The following is a 17,627-nucleotide window of genomic DNA, read 5'->3' as shown; positions in this document are numbered from 1 at the left end:
ACACACACGTGTGAAGGGGACACACACACGTGTGAAGGGGACACACACGTGTGAAGGGGACACACACACACACGTGTGAAGGGGACACACACACACACACGTGTGAAGGGGACACACACACGTGTGAAGGGACACACACACACGTGTGAAGGGGACAAACACACACACACACACACACGTGTGAAGGGGACACACACACACACACACACGTGTGAAGGGGACAAACACACACACACACACACGTGTGAAGGGGACAAACACACACACACACACGTGTGAAGGGGACACACACACACACACGTGTGAAGGGGACACACACACAAACACACACAACACGTGTGAAGGGGACACACACACACGTGTGAAGGGACACACACACACGTGTGAAAGGGGGACACACACACGTGTGAAGGGGACACACACACACACGTGTGAAGGGACACACACACACTCGTGTGAAGGGGACACACACACACTCGTGTGAAGGGGACACACACACACACGTGTGAAGGGGACACACACGTGAAGGGGACACACACACACGTGTGAAGGGGACACACACACACGTGTGAAGGGGACAGACACACACACGTGTGAAGGGGACACACACACACGTGTGAAGGGGACAGACACACGTGTGAAGGGGACAAACACACACGTGTGAAGGGGAACACACACCGTGTGAAGGGGACACACACGTCGTGCAAGGGGACACACACACGTGTGAAGGGGACACGACCACACGTGTGAAGGGGGACACACACACGTGTGAATGGGGACACACACACGTGTGAAGGGGACACACACACACGTGTGAAGGGACACACACACACGTGTGAAGGGGACACACACACACACACGTGTGAAGGGGACACACACACGTGTGAAGGGGACACACACACACGTGTGAAGGGGACACACACACGTGTGAAGGGGACACACACACGTGTGAAGGGGACACACACACACACGTGTGAAGGGGACACACACACACGTGTGAAGGGGACACACACACACGTGTGAAGGGGACACACACACACACGTGTGAAGGGGACACACACACGTGTGAAGGGGACACACACACACGTGTGAAGGGGACACACACACACGTGTGAAGGGGACACACACACACGTGTGAAGGGGACACACACACACGTGTGAAGGGGACACACACACGTGTGAAGGGGACACACACACGTGTGAAGGGGACACACACACACGTGTGAAGGGGACACACACACACGTGTGAAGGGGACACACACTCACGTGTGAAGGGGACACACACACACACGTGTGAAGGGGACACACACACACACACACGTGTGAAGGGGACACACACACACACGTGTGAAGGGGACACACACACGTGTGAAGGGGACACACACACACGTGTGAAGGGGACACACACACACACGTGTGAAGGGGACACACACACACACGTGTGAAGGGGACACACACACACACGTGTGAAGGGGACACACACACACACGTGTGAAGGGGACACACACACGTGTGAAGGGGACACACACACACGTGTGAAGGGGACACACACACGTGTGAAGGGGACACACACACACGCACACGTGTGAAGGGGACACACACACACGTGTGAAGGGGACACACACACGTGTGAAGGGGACACACACACACGTGTGAAGGGGACACACACACACACGTGTGAAGGGGACACACACACACACACGTGTGAAGGGGACACACACACACACGTGTGAAGGGGACACACACACACGTGTGAAGGGGACACACACACGTGTGAAGGGGACACACACACGTGTGAAGGGGACACACACACACACGTGTGAAGGGGACACACACACACGTGTGAAGGGGACACACACACACGTGTGAAGGGGACACACACACACGTGTGAAGGGGACAAACACACGTGTGAAGGGGACAAACACACACACGTGTGAAGGGGACAAACACACACACGTGTGAAGGGGACAAACACACACACACGTGTGAAGGGGACAAACACACACACACGTGTGAAGGGGACAAACACACACACACGTGTGAAGGGGACAAACACACACACACACACACACGTGTGAAGGGGACAAACACACACACACACACACGTGTGAAGGGGACAAACACACACACACACACGTGTGAAATGGACAAACACACACGTGTGAAGGGGACAAACACACACACACACGTGTGAAAGGGACACACACACACACACGTGTGAAAGGGACACACACACACACACACGTGTGAAGGGGACACACACACACACGTGTGAAGGGGACACACACACACACGTGTGAAGGGGACACACACACACGTGTGAAGGGGACACACACACACGTGTGAAGGGGACACACACACATACGTGTGAAGGGGACACACACACACACGTGTGAAGGGGACACACACACACGTGTGAAGGGGACACACACACACACACGTGTGAAGGGGACACACACACACACGTGTGAAGGGGACACACACACACACGTGTGAAGGGGACACACACACACGTGTGAAGGGGACACACACACACGTGTGAAGGGGACACACACACACACGTGTGAAGGGGACACACACACACGTGTGAAGGGGACACACACACACGTGTGAAGGGGACACACACACACGTGTGAAGGGGACACACACTTGTGAAGGGGACACACTTGTGAAGGGGACACACACACACACGTGTGAAGGGGACACACACACACGTGTGAAGGGGACACACACACGTGTGAAGGGGACACACACACACGTGTGAAGGGGACACACACACGTGTGAAGGGGACACACACACGTGTGAAGGGGACACACACACACGTGTGAAGGGGACACACACACACGTGTGAAGGGGACACACACACACGTGTGAAGGGGACAAACACACACACACACGTGTGAAATGGACAAACACACACACACACACGTGTGAAGGGGACAAACACACACACACACGTGTGAAGGGGACACACACACACACGTGTGAAGGGGACACACACACGTGTGAAGGGGACACACGCACGTGTGAAGGGGACACACACACGTGTGAAGGGGACACACACACACGTGTGAAGGGGACACACACACGTGTGAAGGGGACACACACACACACGTGTGAAGGGGACACACACACACGTGTGAAGGGGACACACACACACTCGTGTGAAGGGGACACACACACACTCGTGTGAAGGGGACACACACACACTCGTGTGAAGGGGACACACACACACACGTGTGAAGGGGACACACACACACGTGTGAAGGGGACACACACACACGTGTGAAGGGGACACACACACACGTGTGAAGGGGACACACACACACACGTGTGAAGGGGACACACACACGTGTGAAGGGGACACACACGTGCGAAGGGGACACACACGTGCGAAGGGGACACACACACACGTGTGAAGGGGACACACACACACGTGTGAAGGGGACACACACACGTGTGAAGGGGACACACACGTGTGAAGGGGACACACACGTGTGAAGGGGACACACACACGTGTGAAGGGGACACACACACGTGTGAAGGGGATACACACACACACCCGCGTGTGAAGGGGAACACACACACACGTGTGAAGGGGACACACACACACCGTGTGAAGGGGACACACACACACACGTGTGAAGGGGACACACACACACACGTGTGAAGGGGACACACACCACACGTGTGAAGGGGACACACACACACGTGTGAAGGGGACACACACACACAGTGTGAAGGGGACACACACAGTTGTGAAGGGGACACACACACACGTGTGAAGGGGACACACATAACACGTGTGAAGGGGACACACACACACACACGAGTGTGAAGGGGGTGGACACACACACACACACACGAGTGTGAAGGGGGTGGACACACACACACACACGAGTGTGAAGGGGGTGGACACACACACACACGAGTGTGAAGGGGGTGGACACACACACACACGAGTGTGAAGGGGGTGGACACACACACGAGTGTGAAGGGGGTGGACACACACTCACGAGTGTGAAGGGGGTGGACACACACACACGAGTGTGAAGGGGGTGGACACACACTCACGACTGTGAAGGGGGTGGACACACACACACGACTGTGAAGGGGGTGGACACACACACACACACGACTGTGAAGGGGGTGGACACACACACACACACGAGTGTGAAGGGGGTGGACACACACACACACGAGTGTGAAGGGGGTGGACACACACACACACACGAGTGTGAAGGGGGTGGACACACACACACGAGTGTGAAGGGGGTGGACACACACACACGAGTGTGAAGGGGTGGACACACACACACGAGTGTGAAGGGGGTGGACACACACACACGAGTGTGAAGGGGGTGGACACACACACACACGAGTGTGAAGGGGGTGGACACACACACACGAGTGTGAAGGGGGTGGACACACACACACACACGAGTGTGAAGGGGGTGGACACACACACACGAGTGTGAAGGGGGTGGACACACACACACGAGTGTGAAGGGGGTGGACACACACACACGAGTGTGAAGGGGGTGGACACACACACACGAGTGTGAAGGGGGTGGACACACACACACGAGTGTGAAGGGGGTGGACACACACACACGAGTGTGAAGGGGGTGGACACACACACACACGAGTGTGAAGGGGGTGGACACACACACACACGAGTGTGAAGGGGGTGGACACACACACACGAGTGTGAAAGGGGTGGACACACACACACACGAGTGTGAAAGGGGTGGACACACACACACGAGTGTGAAAGGGGTGGACACACACACACACGAGTGTGAAAGGGGTGGACACACACACACACACGAGTGTGAAAGGGGTGGACACACACACACACACGAGTGTGAAAGGGGTGGACACACACACACGAGTGTGAAAGGGGTGGACACACACACACGAGTGTGAAAGGGGTGGACACACACACACGAGTGTGAAAGGGGTGGACACACACACACGAGTGTGAAAGGGGTGGACACACACACACGAGTGTGAAAGGGGTGGACACACACACACACGAGTGTGAAAGGGGTGGACACACACACACACGAGTGTGAAAGGGGTGGACACACACACACACACACGAGTGTGAAGGGGGTGGACACACACACACGAGTGAGAAGGGGTTGGACACACACACACGAGTGAGAAGGGGTTGGACACACACACACGAGTGAGAAGGGGTTGGACACACACACGAGTGTGAAGGGGGTGGACACACACACACGAGTGTGAAGGGGGTGGACACACACACACGAGTGTGAAGGGGGTGGACACACACACACGAGTGTGAAGGGGGTGGACACACACACACGAGTGTGAAGGGGGTGGACACACACACGAGTGTGAAGGGGGTGGACACACACACGAGTGTGAAGGGGGTGGACACACACACACGAGTGTGAAGGGGGTGGACACACACACACGAGTGTGAAGGGGGTGGACACACACACACGAGTGTGAAGGGGGTGGACACACACACACACACGAGTGTGAAGGGGGTGGACACACACACACACACGAGTGTGAAGGGGTGGACACACACACGAGTGTGAAGGGGTGGACACACACACACACGAGTGTGAAGGGGGTGGACACACACACACGAGTGTGAAGGGGGTGGACACACACACACACGAGTGTGAAGGGGGTGGACACACACACACGAGTGTGAAGGGGGTGGACACACACACACACGAGTGTGAAGGGGGTGGACACACACACACGAGTGTGAAAGGGGTGGACACACACACACGAGTGTGAAAGGGGTGGACACACACACACACACGAGTGTGAAAGGGGTGGACACACACACACACACGAGTGTGAAAGGGGTGGACACACACACACACACGAGTGTGAAAGGGGTGGACACACACACACACACGAGTGTGAAAGGGGTGGACACACACACACACGAGTGTGAAAGGGGTGGACACACACACACGAGTGTGAAAGGGGTGGACACACACACACGTGTGTGAAAGGGGTGGACACACACACGAGTGTGAAAGGGGTGGACACACACACACACGAGTGTGAAGGGGGTGGACACACACACACGAGTGAGAAGGGGTTGGACACACACACGAGTGTGAAGGGGGTGGACACACACACACACGAGTGTGAAGGGGGTGGACACACACACGAGTGTGAAGGGGGTGGACACACACACACGAGTGTGAAGTGGGTGGACACACACACGAGTGTGAAGTGGGTGGACACACACACGAGTGTGAAGTGGGTGGACACACACGAGTGTGAAGTGGGTGGACACACACACGAGTGTGAAGTGGGTGGACACACACACGAGTGTGAAGTGGGTGGACACACACACGAGTGTGAAGTGGGTGGACACACACACACGAGTGTGAAGTGGGTGGACACACACACACGAGTGTGAAGTGGGTGGACACACACACGAGTGTGAAGTGGGTGGAGACACACACAAGAGTGTGAAGTGGGTGGAGACACACACGAGTGTGAAGTGGGTGGACACACACGAGTGCGAAGTGGGTGGACACACACGAGTGCGAAGGGGATGGACACACACGAGTGCGAAGGGGATGGACACACACGAGTGTGAAGGGGATGGACACACACACGAGTGTGAAGGGGATGGACACACACGAGTGTGAAGGGGATGGACACACACGAGTGTGAAGGGGATGGACACACACACACACGAGTGTGAAGGGGATGGACACACACACACGAGTGTGAAGGGGATGGACACACACACACGAGTGTGAAGGGGATGGACACACACACACGAGTGTGAAGGGGATGGACACACACACGAGTGTGAAGGGGATGGACACACACACACACACACACAGACACAAGTGTGAAGTGGGTGGACACACACATACACACACGAGTGTGAAGGGGATGGACACACACGAGTGTGAAGGGGGTGGACACACACACACACGAGTGTGAAGGGGTGGACACACACACACGAGTGTGAAGGGGTGGACACACACACACACGAGTGTGAAGGGGGTGGACACACACACACACGAGTGTGAAGGGGGTGGACACACACACACACACACACACACACACACACACACAGACACAAGTGTGAAGGGGATGGACACACACACACGAGTGTGAAGTGGTGGACACACACACACGAGTGTGAAGGGGGTGGACACACACACACGAGTGTGAAGGGTGTGGACACACACACACACGAGTGTGAAGGGGGTGGACACACACACACACATGAGTGTGAAGGGGGTGGACACACACACAGGAGTGTGAAGCGGGTGGACACACACACACGAGTGTGAAGGGGGTGGACACACACACACGAGTGTGAAGGGGGTGGACACACACACACGAGTGTGAAGGGGGTGGACACACACACACACGAGTGTGAAGGGGGTGGACACACACACACACGAGTGTGAAGGGGGTGGACACACACACACACGAGTGTGAAGGGGGTGGACACACACACACACACGAGTGTGAAGGGGGTGGACACACAAGAGTGTGAAGGGGGTGGAAACACACACGAGTGTGAAGGGGGTGGAAACACACACGAGTGTGAAGGGGGTGGACACACACACACGAGTGTGAAGGGGGTGGACACAAACACACACACACACACGAGTATGAAGGGGGTGGACACACACACACACACACACACACACACACACACACACACACGAGTGTGAAGGGGTGGACACACACACACACACGAGTGTGAAGGGGGTGGACAACACACACACACGAGTGTGAAGGGGGTGGACACACACACACACGAGTGTGAAGGGGGTGGACACACACACACACGAGTGTGAAGGGGGTGGACACACACACGAGTGCGAAGGGGGTGGACACACACACGAGTGCGAAGGGGATGGACACACACACGAGTGTGAAGGGGATGGACACACACACGAGTGTGAAGGGGATGGACACACACACACATACACGAGTGTGAAGAGGGTGGACACACACACACACACACACACACACACACACACACACACACACACACACACACACACACACACACACACACACACACACACACACACACACACACAGTCCTCTGCATATTTTACATTTACTCTACAAAACACCACGGAGACAGCAGTGTTTCTGGAGAGGCTGCCGATGTGAACTCTCAGTTTAATGGAGTCATCACTCCCAGTCCCATTAACACATCACTGTCACCACACAGCAACATGGAGACCAGGAGCCCATTACAGGATATGTTTCATCGGGATTTAACCTGCAGTCTCCAGCCCCTCTAGTATCGCCCTGCCGCTGTCCTTGCGCACTGTGTTGCACTTGCACCATTATTGTAATCCTCCCGTAGCTCCCAGAACATGTGCAGGCCTGTCTGATCCCGGGTTCCCGTGCACTCTGGCTTCCTGTTTAACTGTACTCCTTGCTCACACTTCCCTGGGAAGCTGTAATTCTGTCTGTCTGGGGTCCTGAAGCCCAGTCTCCCACATGGCATTGACACGTGGAGACCCCCCACTCCCAGTGGAGCACGCTGCAGGGGATGAGGAGGCTGCAGTTAGGGGCATGTCAGTCAAAGGTTGCATGAAGGGTGAGTACATCTGGAGCGCTCCACAGCTGGTATTCCTTTCGGAAATGTGGCTGGGTGCGGAGTGCGGAGTTCCTCCCTCAGGCTGCTGGAGGAGGAGGGGGGCGGGGGGGGGTGTTGTTCTCAGGGTTGAGGTGGGGGAGATGGTAATGTGGCAATTCACACTCCTTGAGGGGTGTTTGGGAAGGAGACAATTGGAGCAAAATGCTAACAGCCTTTACCTTATGTGTCGCTTGATGCTCAGAAAACCAAAAATATCAACCAACATTTCTGGGAAATATTAGGCCAGGAGTGTGTGTGTGTGTGTGTGTGTGGTTGGGGGGGTGGGGGGGGTGGGGTGGTCGCTGGTGAAGAGATAAAATGAGGCAATATAAAAAGGAAAAAAAGAGTTTAGAAACTTGTACTCTCTCCTAATCGGGACTCTCAGGTCTTGAGCTGCCTCCTGCCTGGACCTTTAGCACAGTGCAAGCTGTGAGGACCTTCCTCCTCAACGCCCTCGATCCAGGAGCAACTTCAATCCATCAGCCACCTGGTGATGCTGCCCTCGCACACCAAGCTGTAGGGTAAGGTGCTGAGCTCAGAACCTGTGCGACGGGGGATCCCTGTCCTTCTTCCTTAGCTCCTCCTTGTAGCAGCACGAGCAGTAGTTGCCTGTCTCCGGGTGGCCGTAGAAGTTGCAGTTTGTCTGGCGACACCGCGTCTGCTGGACGGAGTAGAGGTTCCTGCCCTTGCCGGGGTCCTGGCACCCCTCGGGCCCCAGGCATTCGGATTGCTCCGTGAAGCCGTTGCTGAAACTGTGGTAGGAGCTGTTGCAGGAGGAGGTGGGGTATTCGGCAGGCTCCTCTGCCTCGGTGGGGGGGGGGTGGCAGGAGGAGTGGGCGGGGGTGCCTGTGGCTGAGTGTCCTTGCCCGCAGTGCCTGGGCAGGGTCGCGTAGGAGGGCAGGCTGTTGTAGGAGCCACCAGCCACCTGGCGCCTGCTCTCCTTGTAGCTGGGCGGCTGAGAGTTCATTTCCGCTGTGACCAGGCTGGGTCGGGGGATGGAGACCAGGCTGGTGAAGGGGGGATTGTGGTAGCTGGGAAGTCTAGCCGCCAGGGATGGTGGCCCCCCCTGACTGCTGTAGCCCTGGGCTGAGGGGCTGTAAGGGTTGACGGGGAGCTCGCTCTGAGAGTCCTCAGCCAACTGCTCCTGAGAGTCAAACCTCGCCTGAGCAGACAGATCCTGATCGGCTTTCTTGACCCTGCTGCTGTCCGACGGCCCTTTCTTGCCCACTTCCTTCTGCTCCTGCTCGGCAAAGTAGCGCTCCTCAGCGTCAGACAGGTACCGCTGGATCATTTCCTCCTGGTAGGGGTGCCGGTGGCTGGTGGTGAGCAGCCCGGTGAAGATGAACTTGCGTTCTCCCTGCATGGCTGCCCGGAGGATGCTGAGACTCAGTTTGACGTCGTTGCTGTATTTGTAGGGGTCTGCAGGCTGCGATTTCAGCAGGGTTCCCCCGGCTCTGTCTCCAGGCGAGCTGCTGTCTGCCAGGCTGCTCTCCCTGCACCCTTTTTGTGACTTCAAAGAGCCTTTCTTCCTGCTCTTTTCCAGGGTGCCATTCGGCCCGCTCGCTTTGCTGCCCTTGCTGTGGATAAAGCCCATATTCTTCTTCAGCTTGCTGCCCAGACTCTTCCCAAAGCTGCCCAGTTTATTGGCCACGGACTCTGCCCTCCTCTTCTCCTTCTCCCTCTTGGCTTTCTCTTTGTTACTGTTGCCATTGGAGCTGCTGCACACCGACTCTTTGTCTGACTCGCCAGACTCCGCCACCGAGCGTGCATCGTCCCCTCCGGAGGCACTGGGAGACTCGGGCTGCGCCAGGGGAGCGTGCTGCAACAAAACCCAGAGCCCAGTTACAACACCCGCACCAGAAAACAAGGCCACAGCTAACAGGAGACACTGAGCAGGCTTCAGCTCTCTTAAGAATAGAAGCAATAGAGGAGAGGGCCAAGCGACCCCTCAAAGCACTCCCCCCATTCACTGAGATCTCGGCTGATCTGCAATCGCAGAATTATTACAGCACAGAAGGAGGCCATTGGGCTCAGCTTTTCTGCACCAGCTCTCCCGGTGAGCGACTCAGCGAGGGCCATTGCACACCGCCCCCCTGGGAGCCTGCACATTGAGGCGGGGGACAGCGCTGGTCCCCCTCGGGGAAGAAGCAGAGAGGCCTCAGCTTGTCTGGGTGGGGAAGGGAAACGTAGAGAGATTGGGGTCCGAGCTGAGGGGGTGAAGGTCTGGTCAGGAAATTGGGAACGGTTGAAGTGAAGGAGGGCATGAGGACACGGACAGACGGAGGTGGGGAAAGGCTGGGCAAATGGAGAAAAACATTGAGTCGATGGCAAGAAATGCGTTTATTCAGCCCGAGCCAGCTCCGCTTCACCATGGATGCTCAGCCCTAACATTTGCCAGCACCTGAAACATTAACTCTGTTTCTCTCTCCACAGATACTGCCTGACCTGCTGAGTTCACCTTCCCAGCATCTGTGCGAATGCTGGGTAAGTCCCCTTTGAAATAAAGATCAGCCTACCATTTGCCTTCCTAGTTGTTTGTTTTACCTGCATATCTCTGACCCAGGCCCCAAGCTCTGAAATCCCCTGGCTACACCTCTCCTCTTCTCCACCGCACTTGCCTACCTTAAGATGCTCCCTAAAACCTACCTCCTTGACCAAGCTTCACCTCATCTGGTCCAGTACCTTCCGTATTGGTGTTAAGCCCTCTTTTAACATGCTCCTTGAAGCAGCTTGGGATGTTTTATTACACTAAAGATGCTTCTTCAATCCAAATTGTTCTTCTAATAGAGAAGACTGAAAGGTGAAATGGAGTCTTTAAGATTCTGAAAAGGTTTCAATGGAGTGGACGCAGAGAAGATGTTTCCACTTGTGGAAGACAGGCCAGAATGGGGTGGGCAGGGCATCAATTTCAGACAGTCTCTAACAAATCCGATGGGGAATTCAGGAGAAACTTCTTTACTCAGAGAGCGGGGAGAATGCGGGACTCGCTTCCCACGGGGAGAGTGCGGGACTCGCTTCCCGCGGGGAGAAGGCGGGACTCGCTTCCCGCGGGGAGAAGGCGGGACTCGCTTCCCGCGGGGAGAAGGCGGGACTCGCTTCCCGCGGGGAGAAGGCGGGACTCGCTTCCCGCGGGGAGAAGGCGGGACTCGCTTCCCGCGGGGAGAAGGCGGGACTCGCTTCCCGCGGGGAGAAGGCGGGACTCGCTTCCCGCGGGGAGAAGGCGGGACTCGCTTCCCGCGGGGAGAAGGCGGGACTCGCTTCCCGCGGGGAGAAGGCGGGACTCGCTCCCGCGGGGAGAAGGCGGGACTCGCTTCCCGCGGGGAGAAGGCGGGACTCGCTTCCCGCGGGGAGAAGGCGGGACTCGCTCCCGCGGGGAGAAGGCGGGACTCGCTCCCGCGGGGAGTGGGGAGAATGTGGGACTCGCTCCTGCGGGGAGTGGGGAGAATGTGGGACTCGCTCCCGCGGGGAGTGGGGAGAATGTGGGACTCGCTCCCGCGGGGAGTGGGGAGAATGTGGGACTCGCTCCCGCGGGGAGTGGGGAGAATGTGGGACTCGCTCCCGCGGGGAGTGGGGAGAATGTGGGACTCTCTCCCGCGGGGAGTGGGGAGAATGTGGGACTCGCTCCCGCGGGGAGTGGGGAGAATGTGGGACTCGTTCCCGCGGGGAGTGGGGAGAATGTGGGACTCGCTCCCGCGGGGAGTGGGGAGAATGTGGGACTCGCTCCCGCGGGGAGTGGGGAGAATGTGGGACTCGCTCCTGCGGGGAGTGGGGAGAATGTGGGACTCGCTCCCGCGGGGAGTGGGGAGAATGTGGGACTCGCTCCCGCGGGGAGTGGGGAGAATGTGGGACTCGCTCCCGCGGGGAGTGGGGAGAATGTGGGACGCGCTCCCGCGGGGAGTTGGGAGAATGTGGGACTCGCTCCCGCGGGGAGTGGGGAGAATGTGGGACTCTCTCCCGCGGGGAGTGGGGAGAATGTGGGACTCGCTCCCGCGGGGAGTGGGGAGAATGTGGGACTCGTTCCCGCGGGGAGTGGGGAGAATGTGGGACTCGCTCCCACAGGGAGTGAGGAGAATGTGGGACTCACTCCCACAAGGAGTGGTTGAGGTGAATCGCAGAGATGCACTAAAGGGGGGAAACTGGATAAACACAGCGGGGAGAAAGAAATAGAAGAATATGTTGAAGGGGTGAGATGAAGAGGGGATGGGAGGAGGCTTGTGTGGAACAGAAATGCCAGCACCAGCCAGATGGGCCAAATGGCCTGTTTCTCCACTAACATTCAATGTAACAATGACAGATTTTTCTCCTTTAAAGATCAATCTTTTCCTTCAACTTCTCCCTCTTTCAAATAAAAAGGATAAAATATCATCAGTAAAGTAATGGAAGGGGTTATCAACAGTGCTATCAAGCAGCACTTGCTTAGCAATAACCTGCTCACTGACGCCCAGTTTGGGTTCCACCAGGGCCACTTGGCTCCTGACATCATTATAACCTGGGTTCAAACATGGACAACAGAGCTGAACTCCCGAGGTGAGGTGAGAGTAACTGCCCTTGACATCAAGGCCGCATTTGACAGAGTGTGGCATCAAGGAGCTCTAACAAAACTGGAGTCAATGGGAATCAGGGGGAAAACTCTCGACGTGGTGGAGTCATTCCTAGCACAAGATGGTTGTGGTTGTTGGAGGTCAATCATCTCAACTCCAGGATGTCACTGCAGGAGTTCCTTGTAAGGTCAAAAGTGGGGATGTTCGCTGATGATTGCACAATGTTCAGCACCATTCGCGACTCCTCAGATACTGAAGCAGTCCATGTCCAAATGCAGCAAGACCTGGACAATATCCAGGCTTGGGCTGACAAGTGGCAAGTGACATTTGCACCATACAAGTGTCAGGCAATGACCATCTCCAACAGGAGAGAATCTAACCATTGCCCCCCTCACATTCAATGGCATTACCATCTCTGAATCCCCCACTATCAACATCCTGGGGGTTACCATTGACCAGAAACTGAACTGGACTAGCCATATACATACTGTGGCTACAAGAGCAGGTCAGGGGCTGGGAATCCTGCAACAAGTAACCCACTTCCTGACCCTCCAAAGCCTGTCCACCATCTAAAAGGCACAAGTCAGGAGTGTGATGGAATACTCTCCACTTGTCTGGATGAGTCCAGCTCTCACAACACTTAAGAAGCTCAACACCATCCAGGACAAAGCAGCCCTGCTTGATTGGCACCACATTCACAAACATTCACTCCCTCCAGCATCCACGCACAGTAGCAGCAGTGTGTGTACCATCTACAAGATGCACTGCAGCAACTCACCAAGCCTCCTTAGACAGCACCTTCCAAACCCACAACCACTACCATCTAGAAGGACAAGGGCTGCAGACACATGGGAACACCACCACCTGGAAGTTCCCCTCCAAGTCACTCACCACCCTGACTTGGAAATATATCGGCTGTTCCTTCACTGTCGCTGGGTCAAAATCCTGGAACTCCCTCCCTAACAGCAGTGTGGGTGTACCTACACCACAGGGACTGCAGCGGTTCAAGAGAGCAGCTCACCACCACCTTCTCAAGGGGCAACTAGGGATGGGCAATAAATGCTGGGCCCAGCCAGCGAAGCTCTTTTCCCGTGAATGAATATATAAAAACACCCCTTTGAGTGGAGGTGGTGACTGGGATCTCTGATAGAAGCATTCAGAAGTATGACAGGTTTGAGGTAATTAGTGGAAGATTATTCTGCTCCTGAAACATAAACTCAGGATCAGTAATAACACCTTGCATTTGTTCTTTCATGGGATATGGGCATTGCTGGCTAGGCCAGCATTTGTTGCCCATCCCTAATTGCCCTCGAGTGGCTTTTGCTACAATTGTATAGAGCCAGGCTGGAGTATTGTGTGCAGTTTTGTTCTCCTTACCTAAGGAAGGAAATACTGGCCATAGAGGGAGTGCAACAAAGGTTCACCAAACTAATTAATCCTTGGGGTGGCGGGATTGTCCTATGAGGAGGGATTGAGGAGACTGGGCCTGTATTCTGTAGAGTTTAGCAGACTGAGAGGTGACCTCGTTGAAGTGTATAAAATCCTTACAGGGCTCGACAGGGTAGATGCAGGAAGGATGTTTCTCCTGGTTGGGGGTCTAGAACCAGGGGACACAGTCTCAGAATAAGAGGTCAGCCATTTAGGACTGAGATGAGTAGGAATTTTTTCAGTCAGCAGCTGGTGAATCTTTGGAATTCTCTGCCCCAGGGAGCTGTGGAGGCTCAGTCACCGAGTATGTTCAAAGCAGAGGTTGATAGATTTCTAGATACCAATGACATCACAGGATAAGGGGATAGTGTGGGAGGATGGTCTTGAGGTGGAAGATCAGCCATGGTCTAGTTGGATGGCAGAGCAGGCTCGAGGGGCTGAATGGCCTCCTCCTGCTCCTGTGTTCCTATCCTATCCTGCCACATCATTTCAGAGGGGCAGTTAAGGATCAGCCACATGGCTGTGGGTCTGGAGTCACCTGTAGACCAGGCGGGGTAATTGGGTTATTACAACAATCGATGATGGGTGTCACACTTACCATTCCTGAAACGAGCTTTTCAATTCCAGGTTTATTAACTGAGTTTAAATTCCACCAGCTGGTGGCTGGGATTTGAACCCGTGTCCCCAGAGCATTAACCCGGGTCCCTGGAGGATTTGTCTAGCAACATTATCACTAACACTAGTGTCTCCCTGACCTTAATATAGGGCCTTCAACTTAGTAAAACATCCCAAGGTGCGTTAGCAGAGCGTTAACTAAACACGGAGCCACATAAGGGATGTTAGGACAGGTGGCCAAAAACTTGGTCAAAGTGTTTCGTTGTCTTAAAGGAGAGAGAGAGAGGGGTGGGGAGGTTTAGGGAGGGAATTCCAGAGCTCAGGGGCCCCAGGCAGCTGCAGGCACAGCCGCCAATGGTGGAGCGATGGGAATCGGGGGATTGTGCAGAGATCTCGGAGAGGGGTAGGTGCTGGAGGAGGTTACAGAGATAGGGACGGATGTAGGGGCTGGAGGAGGTTACAGAGATAGGGACGGATGTAGGGGCTGGAGGAGGTTACAGAGATAGGGAGGGGTGTAGGGGCTGGAGGAGGTTACAGAGATAGGGAGGGGTGTAGGGGCTGGAGGAGGTTACAGAGATAGGGAGGGGTGTAGGGGCTGGAGGAGGTTACAGAGATAGGGAGGGATGTAGGGGCTGGAGGAGGTTACAGAGATAGGGAGGGGTGTAGCAGCTGGAGATGGTTACAGAGATAGGGAGGGGTGTAGGGGCTGGAGGAGGTTACAGAGATAGGGAGGGGTGTAGGGGCTGGAGGAGGTTACAGAGATAGGGAGGGGTGTAGGGGCTGGAGGAGGTTACAGAGATAGGGAGGGGTGTAGGGGCTGGAGGAGGTTACAGAGATAGGGAGGGATGTAGGGGCTGGAGGAGGTTACAGAGATAGGCAGGGGTGTAGGCAGCTGGAGATGGTTACAGAGATAGGGAGGGGTGTAGGTAGCTGGATGTGGTTACAGAGATAGGGAGGGGTGTAGGGGCTGGAGGAGGTTACAGAGATAGGGAGGAGTGTAGGGGCTGGAGGAGGTTACAGAGATAGGGAGGGGTGTAGGGGCTGGAGGAGGTTACAGAGATAGGGAGGGGTGTATGGGCTGGAGGAGGTTACAGAGATAGGGAGGGGTGTAGCAGCTGGAGATGGTTACAGAGATAGGGAGGGGTGTAGGGGCTGGAGGAGGTTACAGAGATAGGGAGGGTTGTAGGGGCTGGAGGAGGTTACAGAGATAGGGAGGGGTGTAGGGGCTGGAGGAGATTACAGAGATAGGGGTGTATGGTCTGGAGGAGGTTACAGAGATAGGGAGGGGTGTAGGGGCTGGAGGAGTTTACAGAGATAGGGAGGGGTGTAGGGGCTGGAGGAGTTTACAGAGATAGGGAGGGGTGTAGGGGCTGGAGGAGGTTACAGAGATAGGGAGGGGTGTAGGGGCTGGAGGAGGTTACAGAGATAGGGAGGGGTGTAGGGGCTGGAGGAGGTTACAGAGATAGGGAGGGGTGTAGGGGCTGGAGGAGGTTACAGAGATAGGGAAGATGAGGCCATGGGGGGATTTGAAAACAAGGATGAGAATTTTAATCAAGGGGATAGACCACAGTGTGGACCGGGGGCGGGCCAGTGGGGGTCACAGTGGGGTCTGGGGGGGGGGGCAGGCCTGGGGGTCACAGTGGGGTCTGGGGGGTGGGCCAGGGGGTGGGCCTGGGGGTCACAGTGGGGTCTGGGGGTCAGGCCTGAGGGTCACAGAGGGATCTGGGGTCAGGCCTGGGGGTCACAGTGGGGTCTGGGGGGTGGGCCTGGGGGTCACAGTGGGGTCTGGGGGTCAGGCCTGGGGGTCACAGTGGGGTCTGGGGGGTGGGCCTGGGGGTCACAGTGGGGTCTGGGGGGTGGGCCTGGGGGTCACAGTGGGGTCAGGGGGGTGGGCCAGGGGTTGGGCCTGGGGATCACAGTGGGGTCTGGGGTCAGGCCTGGGGGTCACAGTGGGGTCTGGGGGGTGGGCCTGGGGGTCACAGTGGGGTCTGGGGTCAGGCCTGGGGGTCACAGTGGGGTCTGGGGGGTGGGCCTGAGGGTCACAGTGGGGTCTGGGGGGTGGGCCTGGGGGTCACAGTGGGGTCTGGGGGGTGGGCCTGGGGGTCACAGTGGGGTCTGGGGGGTGGGCCTGGGGGTCACAGTGGGGTCTGGGGGGTGGGCCTGGGGGTCACAGTGGGGTCAGGGGGGTGGGCCAGGGGTTGGGCCTGGGGATCACAGTGGGGTCTGGGGGGTGGGCCTGGGGGTCACATTGTGCTGTTGCTGCCCTTTCCCGATAGGAGTAACTTACTTGTGTTTCACAGGCCAGTTGGATCCAGGTCACACTCATGTACGTGTGCAGCAGGTGTAACTTGGCTTCCAATGACAGGGTCACACTGGAGAAAAAGCAGACATGACAATTACCTGAGA

At 56.3% G+C, this 17,627-nt stretch overlaps 1 protein-coding gene across 7 annotated transcripts in view; it reads right to left on the bottom strand.

Annotated features, from left to right (window-relative positions):
- Positions 1-8,965: 8,965 nt before the first annotated feature.
- The window catches only part of LOC121272850 (OTU domain-containing protein 7B-like), a 38,718-nt gene continuing 30,056 nt past the window's right edge, over positions 8,966-17,627 (bottom strand). For all 7 annotated transcript variants that reach the window (XM_041179666.1, XM_041179668.1, XM_041179670.1 and 4 more), the window contains 2 exons: positions 17,509-17,593; positions 8,966-10,456 (listed from right to left, as the gene is read on the bottom strand). In XM_041179666.1, the coding sequence (XP_041035600.1) occupies positions 9,173-10,456; positions 17,509-17,593 (1,369 nt within the window). In that variant the 3' untranslated portion in view covers positions 8,966-9,172. The remainder of the gene's footprint in view (positions 10,457-17,508; positions 17,594-17,627) is intronic.

Source organism: Carcharodon carcharias, chromosome 36 (assembly GCF_017639515.1).
Source record: "Carcharodon carcharias isolate sCarCar2 chromosome 36, sCarCar2.pri, whole genome shotgun sequence".
Lineage (NCBI taxonomy): Eukaryota > Metazoa > Chordata > Chondrichthyes > Lamniformes > Lamnidae > Carcharodon > Carcharodon carcharias.
This window is presented reverse-complemented; position numbering and strand designations above follow the sequence as displayed.